General features: G+C 41.4%; 1 protein-coding gene across 9 annotated transcripts in view; it reads right to left on the reverse strand.

Annotated features, from left to right (window-relative positions):
- Positions 1–977: 977 nt before the first annotated feature.
- trip12 (thyroid hormone receptor interactor 12) overlaps positions 978–21,484 on the reverse strand; it is a 46,920-nt gene continuing 26,413 nt past the window's right edge. For all 9 annotated transcript variants that reach the window (XM_067594485.1, XM_067594486.1, XM_067594491.1 and 6 more), the window contains 37 exons: positions 20,853–20,989; positions 20,545–20,628; positions 20,337–20,432; positions 20,088–20,239; positions 19,861–19,896; positions 19,654–19,749; positions 19,081–19,173; positions 18,818–18,979; positions 17,561–17,629; positions 17,260–17,425; positions 16,489–16,606; positions 15,474–15,630; positions 15,014–15,167; positions 14,285–14,513; positions 13,944–14,062; positions 11,992–12,199; positions 11,519–11,619; positions 10,614–10,788; positions 10,287–10,428; positions 9,879–10,070; positions 9,571–9,722; positions 9,310–9,467; positions 8,940–9,013; positions 8,612–8,811; positions 8,091–8,218; positions 7,562–7,713; positions 7,225–7,367; positions 6,944–7,100; positions 6,580–6,678; positions 4,902–5,016; positions 4,478–4,632; positions 3,854–4,018; positions 3,544–3,708; positions 3,306–3,419; positions 2,992–3,086; positions 2,594–2,697; positions 978–2,490 (listed from right to left, as the gene is read on the reverse strand). In XM_067594485.1, coding sequence (XP_067450586.1) covers positions 2,294–2,490; positions 2,594–2,697; positions 2,992–3,086; positions 3,306–3,419; positions 3,544–3,708; positions 3,854–4,018; positions 4,478–4,632; positions 4,902–5,016; positions 6,580–6,678; positions 6,944–7,100; positions 7,225–7,367; positions 7,562–7,713; positions 8,091–8,218; positions 8,612–8,811; positions 8,940–9,013; positions 9,310–9,467; positions 9,571–9,722; positions 9,879–10,070; positions 10,287–10,428; positions 10,614–10,788; positions 11,519–11,619; positions 11,992–12,199; positions 13,944–14,062; positions 14,285–14,513; positions 15,014–15,167; positions 15,474–15,630; positions 16,489–16,606; positions 17,260–17,425; positions 17,561–17,629; positions 18,818–18,979; positions 19,081–19,173; positions 19,654–19,749; positions 19,861–19,896; positions 20,088–20,239; positions 20,337–20,432; positions 20,545–20,628; positions 20,853–20,989 — 5,059 coding nt within the window. In that variant the 3' untranslated portion in view covers positions 978–2,293. The remainder of the gene's footprint in view (positions 2,491–2,593; positions 2,698–2,991; positions 3,087–3,305; positions 3,420–3,543; positions 3,709–3,853; positions 4,019–4,477; positions 4,633–4,901; positions 5,017–6,579; positions 6,679–6,943; positions 7,101–7,224; positions 7,368–7,561; positions 7,714–8,090; positions 8,219–8,611; positions 8,812–8,939; positions 9,014–9,309; positions 9,468–9,570; positions 9,723–9,878; positions 10,071–10,286; positions 10,429–10,613; positions 10,789–11,518; positions 11,620–11,991; positions 12,200–13,943; positions 14,063–14,284; positions 14,514–15,013; positions 15,168–15,473; positions 15,631–16,488; positions 16,607–17,259; positions 17,426–17,560; positions 17,630–18,817; positions 18,980–19,080; positions 19,174–19,653; positions 19,750–19,860; positions 19,897–20,087; positions 20,240–20,336; positions 20,433–20,544; positions 20,629–20,852; positions 20,990–21,484) is intronic.

Raw genomic sequence — 21,484 nt, forward strand, 5'->3', positions numbered from 1 at the left:
AAGACCCTGTTATACAGTTGAAAGCTACAGAAAAAAAGTGTTAGTGGACCTTGAGTTGGGCTTGCTGTCAAGCTACTTAGCATTGCATTCAATATGAAGAAGCAGAAGCTTCTATCCTTGACCTTGTCCTCCTTCTCTTAGATTCACAGCCTCAGTGTATTTAAATGAAGTAGCTGCGTGTCTCACGGAGGGGTGGCGTTGTCGTCACGGCGTGCTCGGTATGATCAAAACCCTGTGGTTGTTAATGAAATGCCAGCCTTTACACTCTCTGCCCTTAACTTTTCCAATCTCCATGATGAATCCTGCTGCGGTGCAGTAAATCTGTCACCTCACATCGCTCCAGTCCGCTCACTGAACTCAGGTACTGCAGCAGACAGCAAACTCATCTGCTGGAACATTAAGTGCCACAGAGCCTGTGGCTGCTTGTGCTGACGGGAAGCAAACAGTATGTAGACCATTGACATGATAACAGATTGGAAATGTCTGCAAACAGGTGTTTACAATAAAAAGAAACAGAATCCTTCTGAGAGAAAAGCTAGAGGTCTTCAGAAGTTTTTACTGAACATGTCACAGCTCAGGGTAAACGGGTTTATAATCACTGATCAGAAATTGCTATTTCAACACCGTCACACACTTTGATGTTAATAACGTGTAATATGAAATCCACTGTTAAGCCTTCTCTTGGTTTTAAAAGTTTGGTCGCACAGCAGTGGGTAATGATTAAAGAGGACAATAGTGTCGGTAAACCCTGCTGTGATCTTCAGAGCGACATTCCAGGTGAGTCAAATATAATTACTCGTGTCTCCATCTCTATGGCAACTCGCCTAAACCTGTGTGTCAAGACTTGTCCTGAAAAATTAACTTCCACTGACTAAGAATCAGCTTCACTTGTATCTAAATGATCAGCGTGGTGTATGGGGATTCATCTGAGCGATGTGGGAAAGCAATGGATGGATGGATAAATAAAACTAACAAAGATGAGTCAAACAGTTACTTTATTTATGTTCAGGTAAAAACATGAACCTGATGCAGTAAATTATTGCAGATCTTAGAAACCAGCACATGAACGATTGGGCCAGGAGAGCATACAGTGGCGCCCTCCCCTGGCCACAGACTGCAGGTGCACACCACGGTTTGTTCCAAGCCAGCAGTGCAAAGAAAAAATAATAATAATAATAATCAACTACAGCAAGAAATAAAGACAATATAGAAAATTAAAAAAAAAAATAGGTAAAGCAGACATTCCCACCTCAAACAGGGTGTGAAACTGCATATAAACTTTATTCCATAAATGAACTTGAAATGCTATCTGGCCATGAAACGATAAAATGAGACCAGCCAAATTTTGTGCCCAGCTACATTATGTGTTGAGGGTTGCTCAGAGCTTGGTCTACCAAGATAACCCTACACGTCTGGTAGGGCCCAACAGAAAGACACTAACTCTTATCAAAGTAAGAGCAAAACAAATTTACCTGATCAACACATTGGTTACAACTCTTCATGTGAGCTGAAGCTCTCTATAATAATAAGTAGGCCAGAACACAAACTTAACTTGGGTAGGGGGGGGAAAAAAATAATATGCGCTCATCACTACCCGCATTCAACCAACTGCAACTCTCGTTTCCGCAACTTTAAGCAAAGACACACGGGGGGGTGGAGGGGGAAGCCGAACCAAAATGCAACACACAAACTGGGGCCAATATAATACAGAACAGAATGCGAACGGACGAACTGAGGGGAGAAGACATGAGAACAAAGAGCTATTCTATCAAATGTGTAGAATGAGCAAAGTCTGCAAATTTGTCTGTACAAATGATCTTTGGAGCTAAAGTAAACCTAGCTTGCTCAATGGATCCCTCCTCCCTCCCTCCCACCCCGCCCCCCTGCCCTCCCCCGTCCTCCCCCACACCCAGTGACGTTTGTCCACCACTTCTGGAGAGGAGACATCCCTTTTTTAAATATCACATAGCAATGCAATTTAAAATGTCACCCAGATGTTTTCATCTTTTTTAACATTACTCAACTACTGATATAAGTTTTACTCTCTCTTTTTTTATATTTTAAGTTCTTTGAGTCATGGAACACCTTTCCATTTTTTTATTTTTTATATTTTTTTTGAGAGACCGGGGCAGCAAATATATATTTAAAGTCTTAATTTTTCTGCAAGCTGCTTTCTCTAACAAGAAGGCTGTACACGTTAGCCTTAATGTATGTGATTACAAAAAAACTAAGAAGGAAGTCATGATTTCATCAGTCGCTGTAGAAGGCATTTTGAATGTGAGATGTGGAGAGATCAGGAAAGGTGGAAAGACTGCTGGCCCTCGCGAGCCGCAATCAACAGTTTCTCTCGCATGATCTCTATGCTGGAGTAGTCAGGCAGCTTCAGGTAGTTGACGCAGGTCATGACTGAGGGGAGGAAGTCGTCTGGGTTCTCTGTCGACTCAAACGTCTTCCTCACGATCGTCAGAGGGGGATTCAGGCTCCGGAAACCTGAGAGACGAGAGCGACGCCAGGGTGAGTTCTACAGTAAACACACGCCTTCACATTATATTAATGAGATTTAATAAGAATGAGTGTGTATGAGGCGACTCACCTCCGACAGGCAGTCTTGGGCTTCCTGTGACAAACTGCAGAAACAGTCTCTGCTGCTCGGCATCGAAGCTGCTCAACACCTCAAACAGGAACCGCACGGCACGACTGCGGAAAGAATGGATGACGTACACATCAAACATGTGTCTTAAGAACATAGGTTACCTGTGAATTGTCAGGTATAAGCCTTCAGCTTTTGTTAGCGGTGAACCCAGTACTGTTTCTATACTCGTGATAACAAAATATCTTATTAGTGACAGACTTAGGTGTGGCGTTTTTCTGTCTGCTGTAGCTACCTCAGAGGTCACATGAGGTTATTTGGTTTGCATAACACAATTAGATCTAAGTAAATAACTGAGGCGGATATAAACTTGTAGGTATTTGGAGGCGGTGTTATCTCACCTGTCATGTGTGTAGCCGTGATCCGGTCGACAGCACTCCATCAGCGTCTTGACGTCCCACGTCTCTGATTTACTGCCACACAGCAACTGGTCAAGCTGCAGCCGGAGAGACGAGACAATGAACAATTCAAGAAGAGAATGGAGAGACTCTAACAACACTCCTCCTGTGTATTTGTGTGTACATGTGCAGTAAAATAAGGATAATTGTAGTTGAAGTGAAAGATTACGGATCTGTGGACCAAAAATGTTTTTATTGAATTTGGAGTTAAATGTAGGTGTTTTTATTTGCAATGACTGAGTAAAATATTTGTTTACCTCCTCTGGATAGAAATATTGCAGGTGATGCAGGGGGAAGACTGACTCAAACCCTTCCCTAAATGACTCAAATTGTCTTGACACTCCTTCATTTAGAGTCCAGTACACCACCAACTGGAGGGAGAGAGGAGACAAAATGGGGAAAAAAAAGGTTTACATCAAGAGAAAGAACTGTAAGAATTATATAATTAGAGAAAAAAAAAAGAAAAATTAGAGCAAGAAAAACTGTATCACATACCCTGAGATACTCCTCCAGGTTGTAGATTGTGACTGGGACGTCTTTTCCGCCCTTTTTCAGCTCAATGTTGGGGAATCCTGGGAGGGTGAAGTCCAAACCCAGGTCCTCCACTGAGCAGCCGTTCATGTTCAGGCTCTCCAGTGCCTGCTGTAGGGTCTCCCTCGTCTACACACAAACAGATTGGTTTTAAGCATAATAGCTAGTGAACTACATTCTTCTCAAACTACAGCTGTCTCTAATCAGACAGAACGAAATCCAGCAGGGTTCTGTGTCACCGATACAGAATAACGTGAGGAAGTCGTCTCTTTACCTGTGATCGGTCCTGTTCCAGCCTCTTCTTCTGGCGGATAATATCCTCCAAGTGCTGGATGGACTTGGCCACACCGGGGTCAATGTTCACCAGGTCATGTGAGCTGACGGACATCTCTTGCCGTAGCATCCACTTGTAAAATGGCAGCCCCAGGGGCAGGTCCAGCTGGAAAAATAACACGGATGAAATTAATTCACAAATTCAGTTAAGATCAAAACACATGTACATAAAAAGTATGTGATGTTTGAAATGCTAGAACATGTATTGGATGTCGACTCAAAGCCAATCATCTTGGGATTTGTATGAAGTTTTGTGAACTACATAAACTGCAAAAATGGTTACATCTCATCATGAAACAAATCAAGGGGCAATTCTGGAAATATTAAAAATGCATCTTGTTACAATTAAGGAGACAGCTTGATTATGCCTGAAGGCTCTAACTAAAGCATGTCTACATAAGATTAATTTATATATAACCTTTATTTAATCAGGTAATCTCAGGTAATTTAGCACCATCAGAAGAGCAGAAGGGCGGGAAAGAAGTCCTACATGCCCGTGGTCAGTTAAAAGTACGAGCATATTGACAATAAGACACCCAGGTGAGTAAAACTCAAAAGTTCTTACCAGTCTGAAGTCCATGATGGCTTTGGCCATTAGCTTTCCTAAGAAACGGAACTTCATTTTGATTTTGGCTATGTGTGCTGGTTTGGTTGTCCTGCCGAAGGGAACAGCAAACAGTCCTCTGGAGCTGAACATGTACTTGGTTCCCTCTTGGCTTCCTGTTATAGCAGAAACAAAAGTACAGTTAGAATAAGTCAAGTAAAACTACTACATGTAGCATCACATTTTCATATAAATACACAAGCATGTATATTTACATACATAATCATATTTGGAGTAAACTGACTAATTTGACCTTCACTAACAGGTGATCAGGATACCTTACTATTGAAATTTCACTGTGACAGTGTTTCACATTAAATAAAGAAGTGAAAATAAGTCACACCTAACACTGCATGCTTTTCAGTAAAACAGCATGAGATGGTACCTTTAGGATTGGCCAGAGTCACCTCCTCGCCCCTCCACAAGCCCAGATCGGCCCGCTGGAGCTCCTGAGACACCAGAGCGTAGAACTCCAGAGTGGGGCCGAGACCCGTGCCGACCTGGAAGATGACAAACATTAAGACTCTCTTCTCCATAATTAAGACATCAACATATCAGCACTTTATCTATTTTTATTATTATTATATTTTTTATTATCTTATCGCTATTAATTTCATCTGACATTTCTGATACAAGTACTTTCTCTCGCAAATGGGAAAGAGTTCTGGTGTGTAGAATACATTGAAGATGACTGGGATGGGATCATAATCCACTTTTCCATCGCATAGTACCGGCTCAGCTCGTCTTGACTCTTTTGGTTTTCCATCGGGCCAAAGTTGTGGATAGTACCTGGTATCTAGTACTTTTTTTGGCATCACCTCTGTTGAGGTCCCAAGTGAGCTGAGGCGATACCAAAAGGTCATATGAAAACACTGCAGACCACTGATTGGTCAGAGAGAATCGTCACTAGAATCCTCACGTGCGCAACACGGACATCTTGTGGTGGAAAATGAATGAATGAAGAGGAGAAATGCAGAGGAAGAAAATGAAACTAAGAGTGTCTGTTTCCATAGTAAATCATCTGTTGAGTGTTCGCTGGTTATTTATTTGTGCTTTAGAACGTAACCGCCACGAAACAAAACAACCATGAAATAACGTTTCAGTTCTCTCATTCACTTCTCTACTGCTGCTCTCTCTCCTCGCTCAACCACCGCCACTGTCTCTCTCACTCCTGCTCTCTCTCTTTTTCCACTTGTCTTTTTTAAAATGAGTCAGGAAGCCAAAAAAAAGCCCAACTTCACTTTTAACATTATCAAACGAAGAGAAATGTCTTCCCCTCGTCCTAAATACTACTAAGAGTACTTCCTTGTTTTATGAATGAAGTGGTACTCAGACAACCAAAGCAGCTGTGCTGTTTGTGTTTGACCAATCACAGACAGTGAATCTCTACAAACTCCTGCCTCCCATTGAGGAGTCACAATCTGCAGTGGACAACAAAATCCAGAAAAGTAAAGTAAGTAGAGTCGAGACGAGTCGGTACCATGTACTGGAAAAAACAGCTGTAAGGGATTAAATCATCCTTTTCCTGTGACAGATTAAGGGAGATACAGTTTAAGATACTCCAGTTACTAGAAGTTATAGAATCAGGCGCTCTATGAATGGCAACGCAAACCTAAACTCCGGATGGAGAACTTGTCTGGAGTATGGAGATATTGTCTCCCTTTTTTCCCCCTTTTCTCATATTTCATCTCTTCCTCCTATAAATACATTTATTATTGTTATTTTTATTTATTTATTTATTTTTCTGTATGGTTATTATGTGATGGTTGGTTGTTTGGATGGAGGTAAATGTTCCTTTTGTTATATTCTACACCTTGTGTTGTCAATTCATATTCAATAAAATGTACTTTAAAAGAAGGAAACATCAACAATAGCCAGTAAAATATAGGAAGTAATTAAAGTACAAAACAAGCATGTTAAAAAAATCTGATGATTTCAGTACATTAATAATGGCACCTAACAGCCAATCTAGCCAAAGTAAAGAAAATGAACTCGAAGGAAAAGCCTTTTAATGCACCAAAGTGCGACTTCTGGCATCGTTCAGATAGAAGAACTACAGGTACCTCGTTCTCATACTGAATCTCCAACATTGCCCTGGAGCTGCCGAGATCCTGCATCACAGACTCTGCCTGTTTTAGCAGCTCATCACGGTTTATCGTCCTCTGAAAATAATGAGGAGATGGAGGAATTTAATACACTAAACATCAGGTACAAAAACAACAATGTTACAGGTACCCTTGATTTAAAACAAAAACAGGTAAACAAACAGGATTAAATATTTCAAAAAAAAGACAACAAGCCACTACAAAGTCTGACTGATGACATCCACAGTGATAAAGTATCAGCGGGTTACAGGATACAAAGTCAGTAACTGGTGGATTCCTTTAAATGTTACATCTAACACTTCAATGTGGCAATACACTGCACCTTTTTCCTGTCCAGACGTGGTGCAACTCTGCTGTCCTGAGAATCTGACTGGTTGATCTCAGGGTTTGTGTCCAGTAAGCGTTGCATGGCTCTGTCGCGATCAAAGGCAGTTACATAGAATAACATCTGCCGGGTGTCAAATGGGAAGAAGAAAGGGCTGTAGAGATAGAAAGAACAACATGCGTGTTGTGAGAACAAAGCAAGTTTGTGTTATCAAGCCGTACCTAACAGGTGACAGGTCTGATACTAATTCCTCCTTTCAGTTGACATGAAATATTTACCATGTCTTTCCCAGCTCGATAAGCCAAGTGGGGATGTTCCCCGTCATGATGACCAGCGGGTCTTGTAGCTGACGGTTGGCTTTGGCTGTCAGCTTACTGTTAATGAACTCACTGGTAGCAATGATTTCCTTACACACAGCATTCTGCAAAACAAAACAACAAAATATGTTACTTTGTATGTTTTACTTATTTCATGAGGACAAGTAATTTAACACAAAACATGCCTCTGTGTACATTTACCACTAACTTTTTAAAGGTGTAAAAGTGAGATAACAAAGCGACATAAAACAGGAACAAACTGACAACACAGTCGCTCCCTGCTTCTCATAATTCTTACTTCATACAAGTAGAACCAGTATCTACTGATGGAGTGCAGGACCCTCAGCAGCAGGTTGACCTCTAAAGAGGGGTCGTCAAAGGTTATGGTCTCTGGTGGCTCCGAAGTGAGGTATGTCTCTAAGGGATTGATGACGCTGGGACACACACCATCTGGAAGTGATGGGAATCATCAGATGAAGTTTGACTGTACAGACTCAGACTTTATTCAGGCAGAAAAAAAAAGTGGCTGTGTGTTTTAAACACTGATCACATGCAGAGAACATTACTCTCTTAATCTGGTGACTCAAATAATTGCTTCTTGCTTTTGTAAACATCGAAACCAGGAATTCCCCCAGTAAAAATAACTTTGCTGAGCTCATAGTCTGACAATGTCAAACCTTACAATATAACAGTTAATACACAACTTTAATACTTTTGCCTAAATCTACACCGGGCCAGAACAGTGTCATTTTTAGTAATAGTAAGGCATTATCAAATCCATGTGTGAGAAATTCTTCACTATAAGACACTATATGACAGATTCTCACCATGCCACAGCTCATCCTGCTTCTTGGCGTTGCGAGGTGAGGTTTTGGTGGGAGCAGTCTGGGCTCTGCCCCTCTTTCCACCCACAGCATCTTTGCTGCCATCCTCGTCCTCTCTTACAGGCTTATACCTGTCAGGAAACAAGACGGGACATTTTGTCTCTGTGCGCTTTGATGAGCATGTACATCGACTTTTACACCTAAAACAAAGCCTCGTTTCCCCAATTTACCTTTATGACAATACTCAGGGTTGCTGAGCAATTGAAAGAGTAGCGTTGGAAAGTAACTCTGCATGGCCAGACACCACCAGGAGTACATGAGAGAAGGTTTTCATAAATTTCTAAACTAACCTTTAAAAAGGAATGGATGGTGCTTTACACATTTAAGAATAACCATTACTCTTTAGTTTCAAAGGTGACAGTTAAAAGTTAATTTAATTTTGAGGGAACCCCCTTAAAAAGGAAAAAAACCCTCCCCTCTGTATTCATAATGAACCAGTATAGATAAAGAACACGCATTCTTACCATATTGTGTGCGTTTTGGTCCAGATGCCGGCTCGCCCGAGTGGGTTTGCCTCGTCGTCTGTGGACTCTCTCTCTTCTTCTGCTTGAAGACTGTACTGCCGCACCGCCTGGTATACTGTCATGTTGTATGGCAGCAAGTGGTCACCGATGTAGAACTGTAGTCTATGACGCACGCTGCCAGAATTCAGGAACTGGGCCGCCTGGGGAACCAATGAATTACAAATTAGTAATATTAAAGTTAGATTAAGGCCAATACGTATATCCACACAGATTTGTTTGTGTACAGATTAAAAGCTGAGCTTCATTTGGCAAGAACAGCGTCACATACCAGTGACTCATCTATTTCATCATCTGAACCATCATCATCACTGTCCTCATCCTCTTCTCTGATTCGGCCGTACCCTGTAGAGACAAGACTTCAAGTTAGCAACCCAACTGCGTAAAACACTGTGAATAATGAACTCATTATAAGAACAGACAATAAAATCTGGTCGATGCTGAGAAAAACAAACAAACAAACAAAAAAAACAGGATTCTTGATAGAATTCAATCGGCAGTGTTTTCAGGGGGAAGCTGACAGGGTATCAGTATGAACTTTCACTTATGTCATACACTTGAACAAGCTGCTCATGGCTCCATCTGTAGTGACGGAGGAACTAGTCTACAACCTCTCCAAACACAACTGAACCGTCCCTCACCTCTGACGACGAGATATCTCTCAATGGCTTGCACCAGAGCAAGAGGGTCAATCTTCACAGGGCCGCCTTTCCACTGTTTAACATTAGTGCAATCTGGGTGTCTCTGCAGCTGACACTTGAGCTGATGCGTGTTGAAGAACTTTAGTGCCTGAGAGCCCCTGGAGAGACAGATTCATTGCATTCAGCAAATGTGTACCAAACAGTATAAACGATTAAATACAAAGTTATTCTGATTAAAACACAAACAACAAATCCACAGACCTGCTCCCATTGCCATTGCCACTGGGGAAGTCGTGCACTTTGACAGGGAACTGCTCCATTTGGCTCAGGCAACTGTTCATTTTGTGCACCAGTGCCAGGTAAGGCCCGTTCTCTGTTGGGTCCAGACGACCTACAGGCTCCATTCCTGGAACCTGCAAACCACATGGCAAAAGAGAAAAGGAGGTTAAAATGAACAGAGTAGAAGACACACAGCAAACATAACATAGGACTCCAAACTTCTCATGTGTATGTGCAGCATCCACTGCACACAGACTATAAATGCTCAAATACAAGATGTCTTCTCTCACCGGACAGCCAGCGAAGACATGCAGGAACCTCTTGAGCCGGATATCACGGCTAAGCAAGTCCCTGTCGTTGTTGGAGGTCAGGTAGACCAGGAGCTGCTTCACCAGCCCACTGTGCTGGATCTCAAAAGACGACACGTCGGATTCTGATACAATGCTGGAGATCTCCACCAGGCACTCCATACCTCCATCCACCTTGAAAACAGGAACACAACACATCAGGAAAACGTCTCATTACTAGTTGATAACATTTTTTTCCTGTAAATGTTATTGTCTAACTTATATTTACTTGATGAAGGTTTGTAAGCTACCAGTTCTATCATTTCAACTTTACTGACAACCTGTAAAATAACAGAACATGTTCCTTTTTATTTGTTGTTAGCTGGTGCTTGGTGATTAACTGTTCTTTACCTGCAGGTTGAGCTGCTCGGTGGCTGTGCAAAGTCTCTGGAGTACATTCAGTGCAGGGTTGCTGCCGTCCACATTTTCAGAGTTGAAGTAGCGCTCCACAAACTTACTTGCCTGTTCTTTGATCCAGGCCTTGATTTTGTCTCTACAAAAAGAGAAAAACAAGACATTTCATTGATTGCAGACGGTAGTCTGAGTTACCTGCTCATCCAGTGGCTGATCATACTGCTGTACACTCAACCACAAAACGTGTGTGATTTGGATAATCCCAAACTCTTTCAAGTGGAAAACCAACATATTAACAGTAATCGCTCATCATCATCATCATACCTGTTGTTTGAAATCGAGTCCTTGGGAGGTGCCCTTGCCAAGCCACTCCCCCCTGCTGTGCGTGAGGGCTCCGAGTTGGCATTGTTAGTCTGGGCACCGAGCTTGCCCCAGGTCTTGGGATTGAGACTGGCCAAGAACGACGATTTGGGTGACTGAGTACTGGTAGGGCTTTTAGCTGTTGAGAACCCGTAACATAGATTAGTATATAAATATAAAGCAGATTAAAAACATAATTAAGAGCCCACAATGCCATTTCTATTCATGACCGTTCAAATGTGCTTTAAGGAATCATCGATAAACTTGCCAGTCCTGAAAAGCAGCAGCACCTGCCGTCAATATTGTTGTTTCAAAACGATAGATCATTAAACAAAGAACAAAAATAAACAAGCAGATATGTTTTCTTCATGCAACAGTTTCACGGGTGGCTTTCTTAGCATCGATCCAAGCACTCATTGTTTATTCAGGTGTTAGCTGGCTGGCGAAACTGGACAGTATACATCTACATACAGTATCATAGTGCCATAAAACATTAAACGGTAATTTAGTAAAGGAAAAAAACTGGAGCAATAATCTTTTACTGTTACTTCTTGTAGATATTTTGGGGATAAAATGTGGCAAGAATCCTTTGAATGCAACAGACGGCTTTCAGAGTTCTACCTTGCCTGCTCACCAGTGGTGGTGAATGCTGTAAGACATCTCCATAATGGCATTTTCATAGATTCTGTTATTCTCAAAAAGAGAGGAGGAATAGTACTTCTCAGCATTTCTCAATATTTTTTTTTTTTGAGTGTGGACAAAACATTATTCAATGTAGAGTTCTTTTTCCCTCGTCTTTTAATGCACACATGACTGGTGGCAAGACCTTTAAACATAGCATTTAGAGTGACAGTAACAATATAACTTACCCTGATTGTCTACTTTATCATCATCCCTTGGGGGAGAGTATTTGGGCCTTCTGGGTCCTCTTTTAGGTAGCCGTTTCCTCTTTAGGACATCGCTTAACCGCCTGAGTGGAGAGACATTTATTAATACAATGATTTTGGATAAAGTACAAAAATATGTGAGACTGCTAAATATGGAGGGTTCGAAATAGATACATACATCAACAAACAATAAACACAGTTACATACATGAATTCCTAAACACAGTTATTTGCGTATTTGCATATTTTCCATAAATAGTTTCCCATAGAATTTCTAGAGCTAGCTGTCAGGCAAGGTAATTGGCTCCAGCTGCTTTTAGGTTGGAGGACATGAGTGCAATATGTGTTTATGAGCTCAGTTTCCAGTCTGAATGAATTCAAGCCCTGTGCTACAAGTTATTTAAAAAACCCTTATAATAACAGTTAAACCAAAGCCACACATGGCCACATACTCACCCTTGTGGGCTGAGGTCCAGTGAGTCGTCCATGCTGTGCTGGAAGCTGGGTGAGCCCAGGTCAGGAGTTGCATTATTAGCGGATGTGGTGGATGCAGTGCTGATGGTGGTAGTGCACAGACTGGCAGTACCACTGGGGCAAGCCTTCGGAGGACTTGTGACTAGAAAGCTCTCAGACTCTGCCAGGTTCTTAACCTGGTGCATTACACCTGGAGAAGAGAGGACACAGGACACAGACCTTAGACCTCGTGTTCAGTTAAGGCCAATTCATACGTGACCGCGAGGACCCGTGTGACGTAAATGTCGTCATTCGCCAATGTCCGTGAGGTTCCATGCAGCCCCTCTGCAGACGTCCGCGTGCAGTCCAAAACGTATGACTGCGCAGACTGTACGCATAGCAAGCATGTCAACTGTGCATATGCTAGGAAAGCAAACATTAAGTTACTTGTATGACCCCGGGTCTCTGAGTAGCAGGAGTAAAGAGAACAGGGATGCCCGTCTCACCTGCTGTATGTATGTACTGTATTCTTATTCTCATTTAGCTGCCGCTTTTCTTTTTTCGACTTTTTCTTGTTGTTCAGCAACATACAGAAACTCTTCATCTGCATTCAGACTGAAAACAGTCCTGTGTAAAACCAAGACTAGGTCAAAGTCTAAGTATATGGCTGGACCGTATATGGTCAACTGTGTACCGCTTTGTTACACACCAACTCCAACACTCAGCTGGCCGACCAATGGTGTAACTTCAGTCACTCACTCACGGACAACCATAGTTATAGGGCTGGCCTGTGGTCGGTCCAGCCAACAATACAAAGGGACTGTGTTGGTGTGGGCGTGTTGTTTAAAGTGCCGGTGGGGCAATGAAATACAATCCAGCAAGTCCAGATGTTGTAACAGATTATTGTATTTAAAAGGCTGATCAGAAAAAACGCTGCACGGCGGTTTGTAATACTCCCAGATTGGATTTTACAACTCTGGAAAGTTATTATGCTGCAATCCTGTTTACTACTGCTCACGTGTGGAACGCATTTGTGTCTGCGGACCCTCGGAAAAAGTATGAATGGAACCGGGTGCGCGTCCCTGTGCAAGTCCACAGCTGCCCGCAGACGCAGAACGTGGAAAATATGAAAAGGCCTTTAGGTTAGGTAAGAGTAACTTGGATCTGGCTGAAGATTGCAGATCGGTACGTCAAACGTTGGGTCTCCCTAAAGGGATTCTGTATTGGACATAAAATATAAAGGAACACTGCCAGCAACACATTTTATAGCCAAAGTTTACAAACTGTAAGAAACCATAAGCCTAATGGACTTGTCAGCTATATATAGTGGAGGAAATTTACCACTCTGTCTACTGCAGACGTGCCAACCCTGGAAGAATTTTTTGAACACCACTTGGGCGACCGACCTGCGTCAGATGCCAATCACTGCTGCTCGCACAATGAATTATTGTACATCATTTGCATACATGCAGCAGTCAAACAGACAAAAATTGACGGAAGCACTGATAAGAAAATTTTTGATTACAAAAATATCTGCAGATCCCAATACTGTTAGTTGGTCTTTTATGCATATGTTTGTCCATTTGTCTTTCACCTGCCTAAACATAGATTACCAAGGAACAATATTTCACTTAGACTACAAACTAATCTACCACTACTGCTGCATTTAGATAGTTTCTATTGTTTACACCTTCACAATAATCAAACTTTAAGCCAAATATATTAAATGAAATACATATCTTAGAGCTGGTTAATACAACTGTTCTCATTATCAGCTTAGAGTGACAAATTGTACCAGCGTGCTTTGATGTCAAAATGTGTACCTGCTACACAAAATGCATACAGGTTGGCAGGTCTGCTACTGTGGAAATCTAAATCTAATTTTTAAACATTCATCTTTAAAAATCACTGTACATCAACTACTATGGTGGGTTTTCAGTGGGATGATACACTACCTTCTCTTCTGAAATAGACACTAAAGACGTCAGGCAGCTTCTGCATGAGGATCTCAGCCATCTGCAGAGAACCCACTACAATCTTCAGGTCCTGGCTGGATAGCATGGAGGCAATGTGACTGTAGAAATACACATATAAAAATAGATACAAGTCAGTTTACTGCCAACTCAAAGAGTACACTTGGATTGCTTGTCAACAATCATTGCCTGGTGTTTGATTATATTATTAAATGTGTAGTATTTGAATATACATTAACTATTTTTCTCTCCTTTATGATAACCTTCTGATCCTTCTGTAATGTCAACACTAAAATTAGCCAAAAGCCTGGATGATGTGTTACCTGGACACAGCATGGTTCCTCAGCACATCCTTCAGCAGCTCTGCATCAGCAAAGTAGATGATCCTGAGGATGGCTCTAAGGCACTTGTGTCTAACAGCGGGGCCAGCGGATGAGCTGTACACCTCATACAAGACCCCAAAGAGAGTTTTAATAAAGCACTTTGCCAGCTCAGGGTCCTCCTTCATCAGCTGGGCTCGTGCATCTTCTCTGCGCACCTCCTGGTGACTCCCTGGAAATAGACAGTGAACAGTTTTTTTTTTTACCTCTTAAAAATCACACTGTACAGCTTAGCTATCACACAGTGGAGAAAACTGACTGACATCAACTTATTCAAGTGTGAGAAATGGGCGAAGCAGCAAAAATCTGCGTGTCTGACATGCACTGACTTGCACTCAGTACATGCATGGCAGATTTGTCGGATCAAAAAATTACAACAATACAGTTAAATATTGCCTTTTATATTTTTTATGCCACAGAACTGGGTCAATGTTGAAATCATAATTGTGTGAATCCAAGCTGATTACAGCTGCCATCCTTCACAGAGCAGCAAGCTAAAACACTGTTTTAAACACCATTTAAAACAACAGGCGGTGAGTGTCTGATGGCTTTTGTTGGATTATTCCTTTACAAGTTTGATAAGTGGATCAACCCACCAAGTGTTTCTGGCTTTTTTTTTATTTTAAGATAAAATACAAAACACTATCATCTTGACACAAATGTCTGTATTACCTGTGTTGGGGTTGGCAAGAGGATTAGGCTTCCTCTGGATCCCACGTGCTGTTCCTGTGTCTTCATTGATCTGCTGCATAGAGTTGAAGTCAATTGTATACACGCGGCCTAGAGTTGACAAGCTGATCTCATCTTCCCCATTCTGGTGGGCTGTCTGTAGCAAGACAATCACCAAATACACCCAAAATCAGCCTTGCATATAAGATTATCTGTGTATATTTATTTAGAGATGCCAACACACTGTAAATGGGCTGAATGCTGTCATGTAATTATCTTCAAGTGTAACAAAGGTCCAGAATTACTATTATAAATTCTTAAGTTTCACATTGGTTTTAACATTTAACAAACGGCACCAAAAATGAGAATACATCTCTCCATTATTGATTGTTTCATGGCAAATTTAGAGGTTTTAAAAAAATACAATACATGTGCGACATAGTAGCTTCTGATGCATTTATACCTCGATGATGCGGCTGTCAATGCGGTTGTAAGGATGCCACAGTCCCCGGTCATCCCTCCACTGCCAGATCGCTCCTTCTGTCGTCTGGGCGCTGCCCTTCTTCAGCATTACATCAACTGCAAAGATGCCCTCTCTGGGCAGGCAGGGCATCAGCTCACTGTAAGAAGAAGAGCGGTTTCAGAAAAATGCACAAGTCTGTTTAATCTCATTTTAGTTTACCAGCTGTTACGTGATATGACTGTGATTTTTCTTTAAACAACTTAACGCAAATGCTTCAGACATGAAATGATGTAATATGACCTTATAGGTGTTACTACAGAAAAGTAACGCTTGTTCTATGGATGAATTTGTTCAAATTCGGATAAAAAACAAAAGAAAATAAGCTTTATATGAAAATGACAAAGACTGTGTCTGTAATTTGAGGTCAGGGAGATGCAGGTGTAACATCTGTGGCACAGCTTTAAGCTCTACATCTGTGTATTTGATAAATTAGTTTTTGTAAATCATCAAATCAAGTATGAGAGGAGGATTTGAGAATATTCTGCAGGCAAGTCAGATATTATGTGTGATATTAACCAGCCGTGCAGATAGTAGTGGGTTTACCTGCTTATCTGCTGACATTTTGAGATACGTAGCTATCTGATGTTTCTGCTGCCGCCACCGAAATACAATGTAACTGAATAACTTCATTTGTGGCGCTCAAAGCATTGAAAAATGACAATTGAAAAACACAACAGCAACATTGCTTTCCACTGTGTCCAGATAATCCACAGAGTTTGCTGTCAACAGTTTTCATTGGGATTATTAGATTGGGAGAAAGAGAACTGTTTGTTAACAATACCCAGTCACAGAATATGATGGAGAGGCAACGACAAACCATGCACAGTGGCTTCTCTTACAGCTTAAGACAAGATGACTTCAAGTGCAGTAAAGTGCAGTTAATACAATTTTTCCCATATCACCCAGCATGATCTTACTCCATAGGACATCTGAATAGAGAACAAATGGATGTTACCATATGAGGGAAGTCAGTTCATAGAGCTCCTGGGGACTCCGGGGTACCAGTTCGATCTGCTCCTGGCAGCTGCCATTTGATGCACCACACAAGAGGAAACGCAGAGTTTCTGCTATGTCTGTTTAAGAAGAGATGACGCAAGACATTTCTGTTGTTAGCCGCCGAGTTGCATCTTCAACACATTATGTTCCAACGCTACCGCTAAAAGTGTGCTCAGACTGGATGCAAAGTAAATTTTTGAGGTGTGAGTTCTTGTGAACAGACAAAAATGGCCAAGTTAGCTCAAGATTTGTCTATACGAGGTGAGAAGTGAGAATGTTTTAAGATGAGCAAAAGACTGAAGATAATTTTACAAATTAAACTTTACATCAGTTGGCTGATTGTGGCAAATAAACAGAGAAACAAAAACACTCAAATTCACAAATAAAGTAAGGTGATAATTTGCTTCACCTGCTATTTGAACACAGCTTTAGTGTAGTGATAATTAGGGTATTAAGTTATATTTTCAAAAGACACAATGATCCAGAGTGTGTTAAAATTATATTACAATGATACTGGATGAATAACTGTTGGTAAGACTATTATCAGTCTTTAACTGAACACAAAAGTGAAACAACAGTGCGTCTTTACATTTTCCCTCAGACATTTTGTCCTGTAAATGATAAAAGGGGCAAGAAATAGGTGCGTGACAAGGGTGTGTGTGTGTGTGTGTGTGTGTGTGTGTGTGTGTGTGTGTGTGTGTGTGTGTGTGTGTGTGTAAGGGTCACTCACTCTGTTTCATAAGTTGGACTGCCAAGCAGGGGCAGTTGGAGCACATAAGGGAAAACATGCGCACAACCATGATGAACATCCCCGAGCTGAGTACAGGAGGGGTCACTACCAGCAGTTGCTGAATGTTGGTCAACAGGTCCCGTGATGCAACCTCCTGCAGCAGGTTCTGTTGATTTAAAACACACACACAAACATTAGCTGCGTGGCAAATGGAGGAGACAATACAGAGACGGCAAACACAAAAGCAGAAAACAGAGTGTCATGTCTAAAAAAAAACAAAACAAAAGAACAAGTTACAAACCTCCTCATGTTGAAAGTTGTCCACCAGTCTGGCGAAACAGAGACAAGTGCTTTCGACGGATTTTTTATCCTGCAAGGAGGTTGAATGAATATAGCTGTTAGTCTTTTCAACGTGTTACACTGAAGATGAGATACTGAATTTTTAAAGTGAACTCAAGAACATTCATTTTTGTATGAAAAAGCTGAAAAAAAGGGCAGAGTTGGTTTTGTTTTTCTCTGTAATTACATCCAGCAGCCACTACTGCTGTACAACTGTAGCAGTTATGTTGTTCTTGTCATAAACTGAACCACATAAAATCAAAACCTGACTCCTTTCTTTTTTTTTCTTTTTTTTAAGTGACCTCACTAAAGAAGGTGGTTCATGTCTCTAAAAAGCTGATGATTAAATTGATGGTGATAACTACAAAAACATATTTTTCTCAGTTAGGCCCTGCACCTTTTCAAAAGCTAATAAAAGATTGTTCTTTGATTTCTTACAAACAGACAAAACATGTGTTATTTTTAATTTTTCACAAATTTTGGTTGTAAAACTGATGAAAGTGATTTGACAGAAGGTCAACAGTTACCATAAGCCCCGGTTAGCAGGCAGCATTTATTACTCTTCATCATTTTATGCATTTTATAGACAGCTGTCACTAAAATAGCACATATCAATGAGAAGATCTATATTGTCTTATCATTTAGATTGTCACACAAAATATGCGTCAATTCATGCATCATTTTTAGAATACAATCAGAAAACACTAAACATCGACGGTGGTTTGAATGTTTTTTTTTTTAACAAACGTATCTGCATTTAAAACAGACAACACTCAGCTCTACCTAACAAGAGACCAGGCATGGCACAAGATGACACAAGCCAGCCACTTTCTGTTTGTCTTGATGCTACTCCCACTTCACTTAAATGCATTTAAGATGCTGGCCGTTTGAAAAATGGAAATCAGCATAAACATGTCCTTTTAACATTAAAGCTGGTCATTTAGTAGGCTAGTATGACTAATAGAGATGTTTTTCCTCACACAGGCCTCATTATTGATAATTTGATGAATAATAAAGAACCCTAAAGCCTTTTTTTTTTTTTTAAATTAACTTTTCTTATTGAATTCATATTGAATCCAATATGTTGCATATTAATTTTTTTTTTTTTTTAAAAACGGCGAAAAGAGGGAGCACCACCAAGTACCACTCCAGCCGATATCCAGCTGTGACGGCGTTGCATTTCATATTTCATAGTGTGCTGACATGAGGAAACAAGTACCTGATGTGTGAGTCTCTGAGTCAACAGTGGCAGAGAATCAGCAACAAAGTGGAACTCATCGGGAGTAATGCTCTGGCAGCAGTTGGCTGCAATGGCCAAGGCGTTCCTCTGAGCATTGATGCTAAAGAACTCTAGGTAGAGGAGGCAGTCAGCCAGCCCACCCTGTGAGGGATGAAATGACAACATTATTGTGGTGTATAGTTGCAGATAAACAAAGAGGACGGTTTACATGTTGCGACAAAAAGAGAAAGTGTTACACTTACAGCCTGCAAAATGGCTTTGCTGTGTCGCCTTGACAACATCTCCAAGGCAGTCAGGGCCTGCTCTGCTACGTCAATGAACTGGATCACCTGAAGCTGCACACAAGAAGGTGACACTGTGTATTAGCATATCAAAAGGCCACAATTACTATTAACAAGGGATTATAGGCAGAGAAACCCCTTTTACACAGCCTGTTCAAGGCGGGAATGTTGCGCCATTATTCTGCCTCGCTGTTGTTTATAAAAAGGTATAAACACGGAATGGGTGTCATTGTTGTCCCACCCTTTAAGCTGGCAGTGGAGGTAGTCACATTGACGGATTGACGTCTGTGTGAAAAAAAGAGACAACCGGCATGGCGGGACAACATACACTAGACATCATCGCTGTTGTGTTACACGTCACGCCTCTGATTCCAGAACGCCGACATGCTTTCTAAAACTCACACACGGGGGCGGCGTTATGCCGGCTTTGTTTGGTTCAGTGTAAAAAAGCAAAGCTAGCATATTGACGGGTCTTCTTTACAGCAATATTGTGGGACCTCTGTATGAAAGGGGCTATAGAGAGCAGTGGCTTACCTTCTCCAGGAAGACAGGAATAGCATCAACCACCACAGCAGAGGATCGAGGGAGTGCCTCCATCATATACGTGAGTGCACGAGAGGCGTGATTCATCTGTGTGCATAGATAAAAGCCATACAACAATGGCATTACAAAAAACAATGAATGTAAAAGAGAGAAAAAAAAAAAAACACATTTACAGCAATAAAACTTCACCATACTCACAATATCAAAGTTATGCTCCATTTGTAACAGTGTAATCTGTGAAAGAAATTGGAGAAATTATAAGGAAGCAGTAGTTATTTAATACTGCACATAGCAATGTGGAAGGTTATTTCCTCCAGCGCATTAACATGTCAGTGAGGCATATATATATATAAAAAACACAATACAGTCTTGTATAATGTCTGTGCAGCAGAGAGAGGTTCATGGTCGAACAGAGTAAGACTCACCAAAGCGGGCACCACACTCTTTACGGGGAATCCGCCAAGTGTTTCTTCATTGCCCATCACCAGCAGCTGGCACATCTCAATGGCAGCTTGGAGCTGCTGAGACTCATCACCTGTGGCCTGCAGGCCCTGCAGTAACTGTTGAGCCTTGGAGCCTGGAAATATGAGGGGTGGGGAGCACAGTTTTAACAGTCATTAAGAGTTTACAAGACAAGACAAATAGAGATGTAAGGGTAAGAAATTTGCACTCACTGGCTCCACTGCCAATGGTCCTGTGAAACAGCTGCGACATGCGGGGTCCAAGTGGCCCAAAAAGATGTGGAGGGAGACCCCTGGCCTCCAACAGAGCTACAGTGTAAAAAAACAGCCAAGTTTAGAAAAAAATCCAGGGACATGTGTAGATACATTTTTATGCCCTAGAATACAGAATACTCATATCTCAGAGGGGGGTTTATCATACCTTGAAGCCTTCCCATTTCAGAGTCATCAGACTCACTCTCTCCAGAGGTGGTCATGCCTACTGCTCCGGCAACTGAGCTTGAAGCTGGACACAAAAAACACAGCAAAATCCACAGTGATAAGTTAAACAATCATTAGAAACGCTCTTTAAAGTCAATGACCTAATATCTTTTAAAATCAAGCTTAAATATGACTCAATTTTTTGTTACTTGTCAGAAACCTAAAATCCTTGATCATTCAAAACAGTCCAAAACAAAGGCAAGTATTTTATTGCCAAACAGGAATTAAACAGGTGGTGGGGGTAAGTACCTGAAGCCCCTTGTGATGCCTCATCAGTGCGAGCGGCTGATGAGTTGGCCCCATCCTGGTTATTATCGGAGTCGGCCATTTTCTCCTGTCGGCGAGCGTCGGCTGCCCCGCGCTTGCCCAGGCCTGAGCCCCGCCGACTGTGACAATAGTAGCAGAGACAATATGAGCGACAGCAGAATAATTACAAGCTTGGTGCCTTCTGTGTTACCACTCCAAGTCAAAAGTATACACAGCAGTGATTCCCCTGGGTATTTTTTTTTTACATTCTGGAAATTATGTTCATGCAGGTCCTACGTGCTGTTTTAACAACTGCTCAGTAGCCACATGCTTTCAAAATTTTCGATGTTGACAGTTTCAAAACTTTGGACTTTGGATATTTGTGTGAGTCAGCTGTCCTGTAAACGTCAACATCTGGGTTTTTTACCCATTCTAATGGATACCGTACATGCAACTGATATGTTCAGTGAAGGATTCTACTTTAACAAATTTGATCTTGGCATCTGTTTCAATTCCAGGCTCTCAACAGGATTTTTGAGTATGAAGGCGGAAGTAAATGTAGTGACGGTCGACACAATAACATCATTGAGTTTTGTGAAATAGCTTCATCAACTGAGACAGTACAGTCCTTTATT

This window comes from Thunnus thynnus, chromosome 7 (genome assembly GCF_963924715.1).
Source record: "Thunnus thynnus chromosome 7, fThuThy2.1, whole genome shotgun sequence".
Classification (NCBI taxonomy): Eukaryota; Metazoa; Chordata; class Actinopteri; order Scombriformes; family Scombridae; genus Thunnus; species Thunnus thynnus.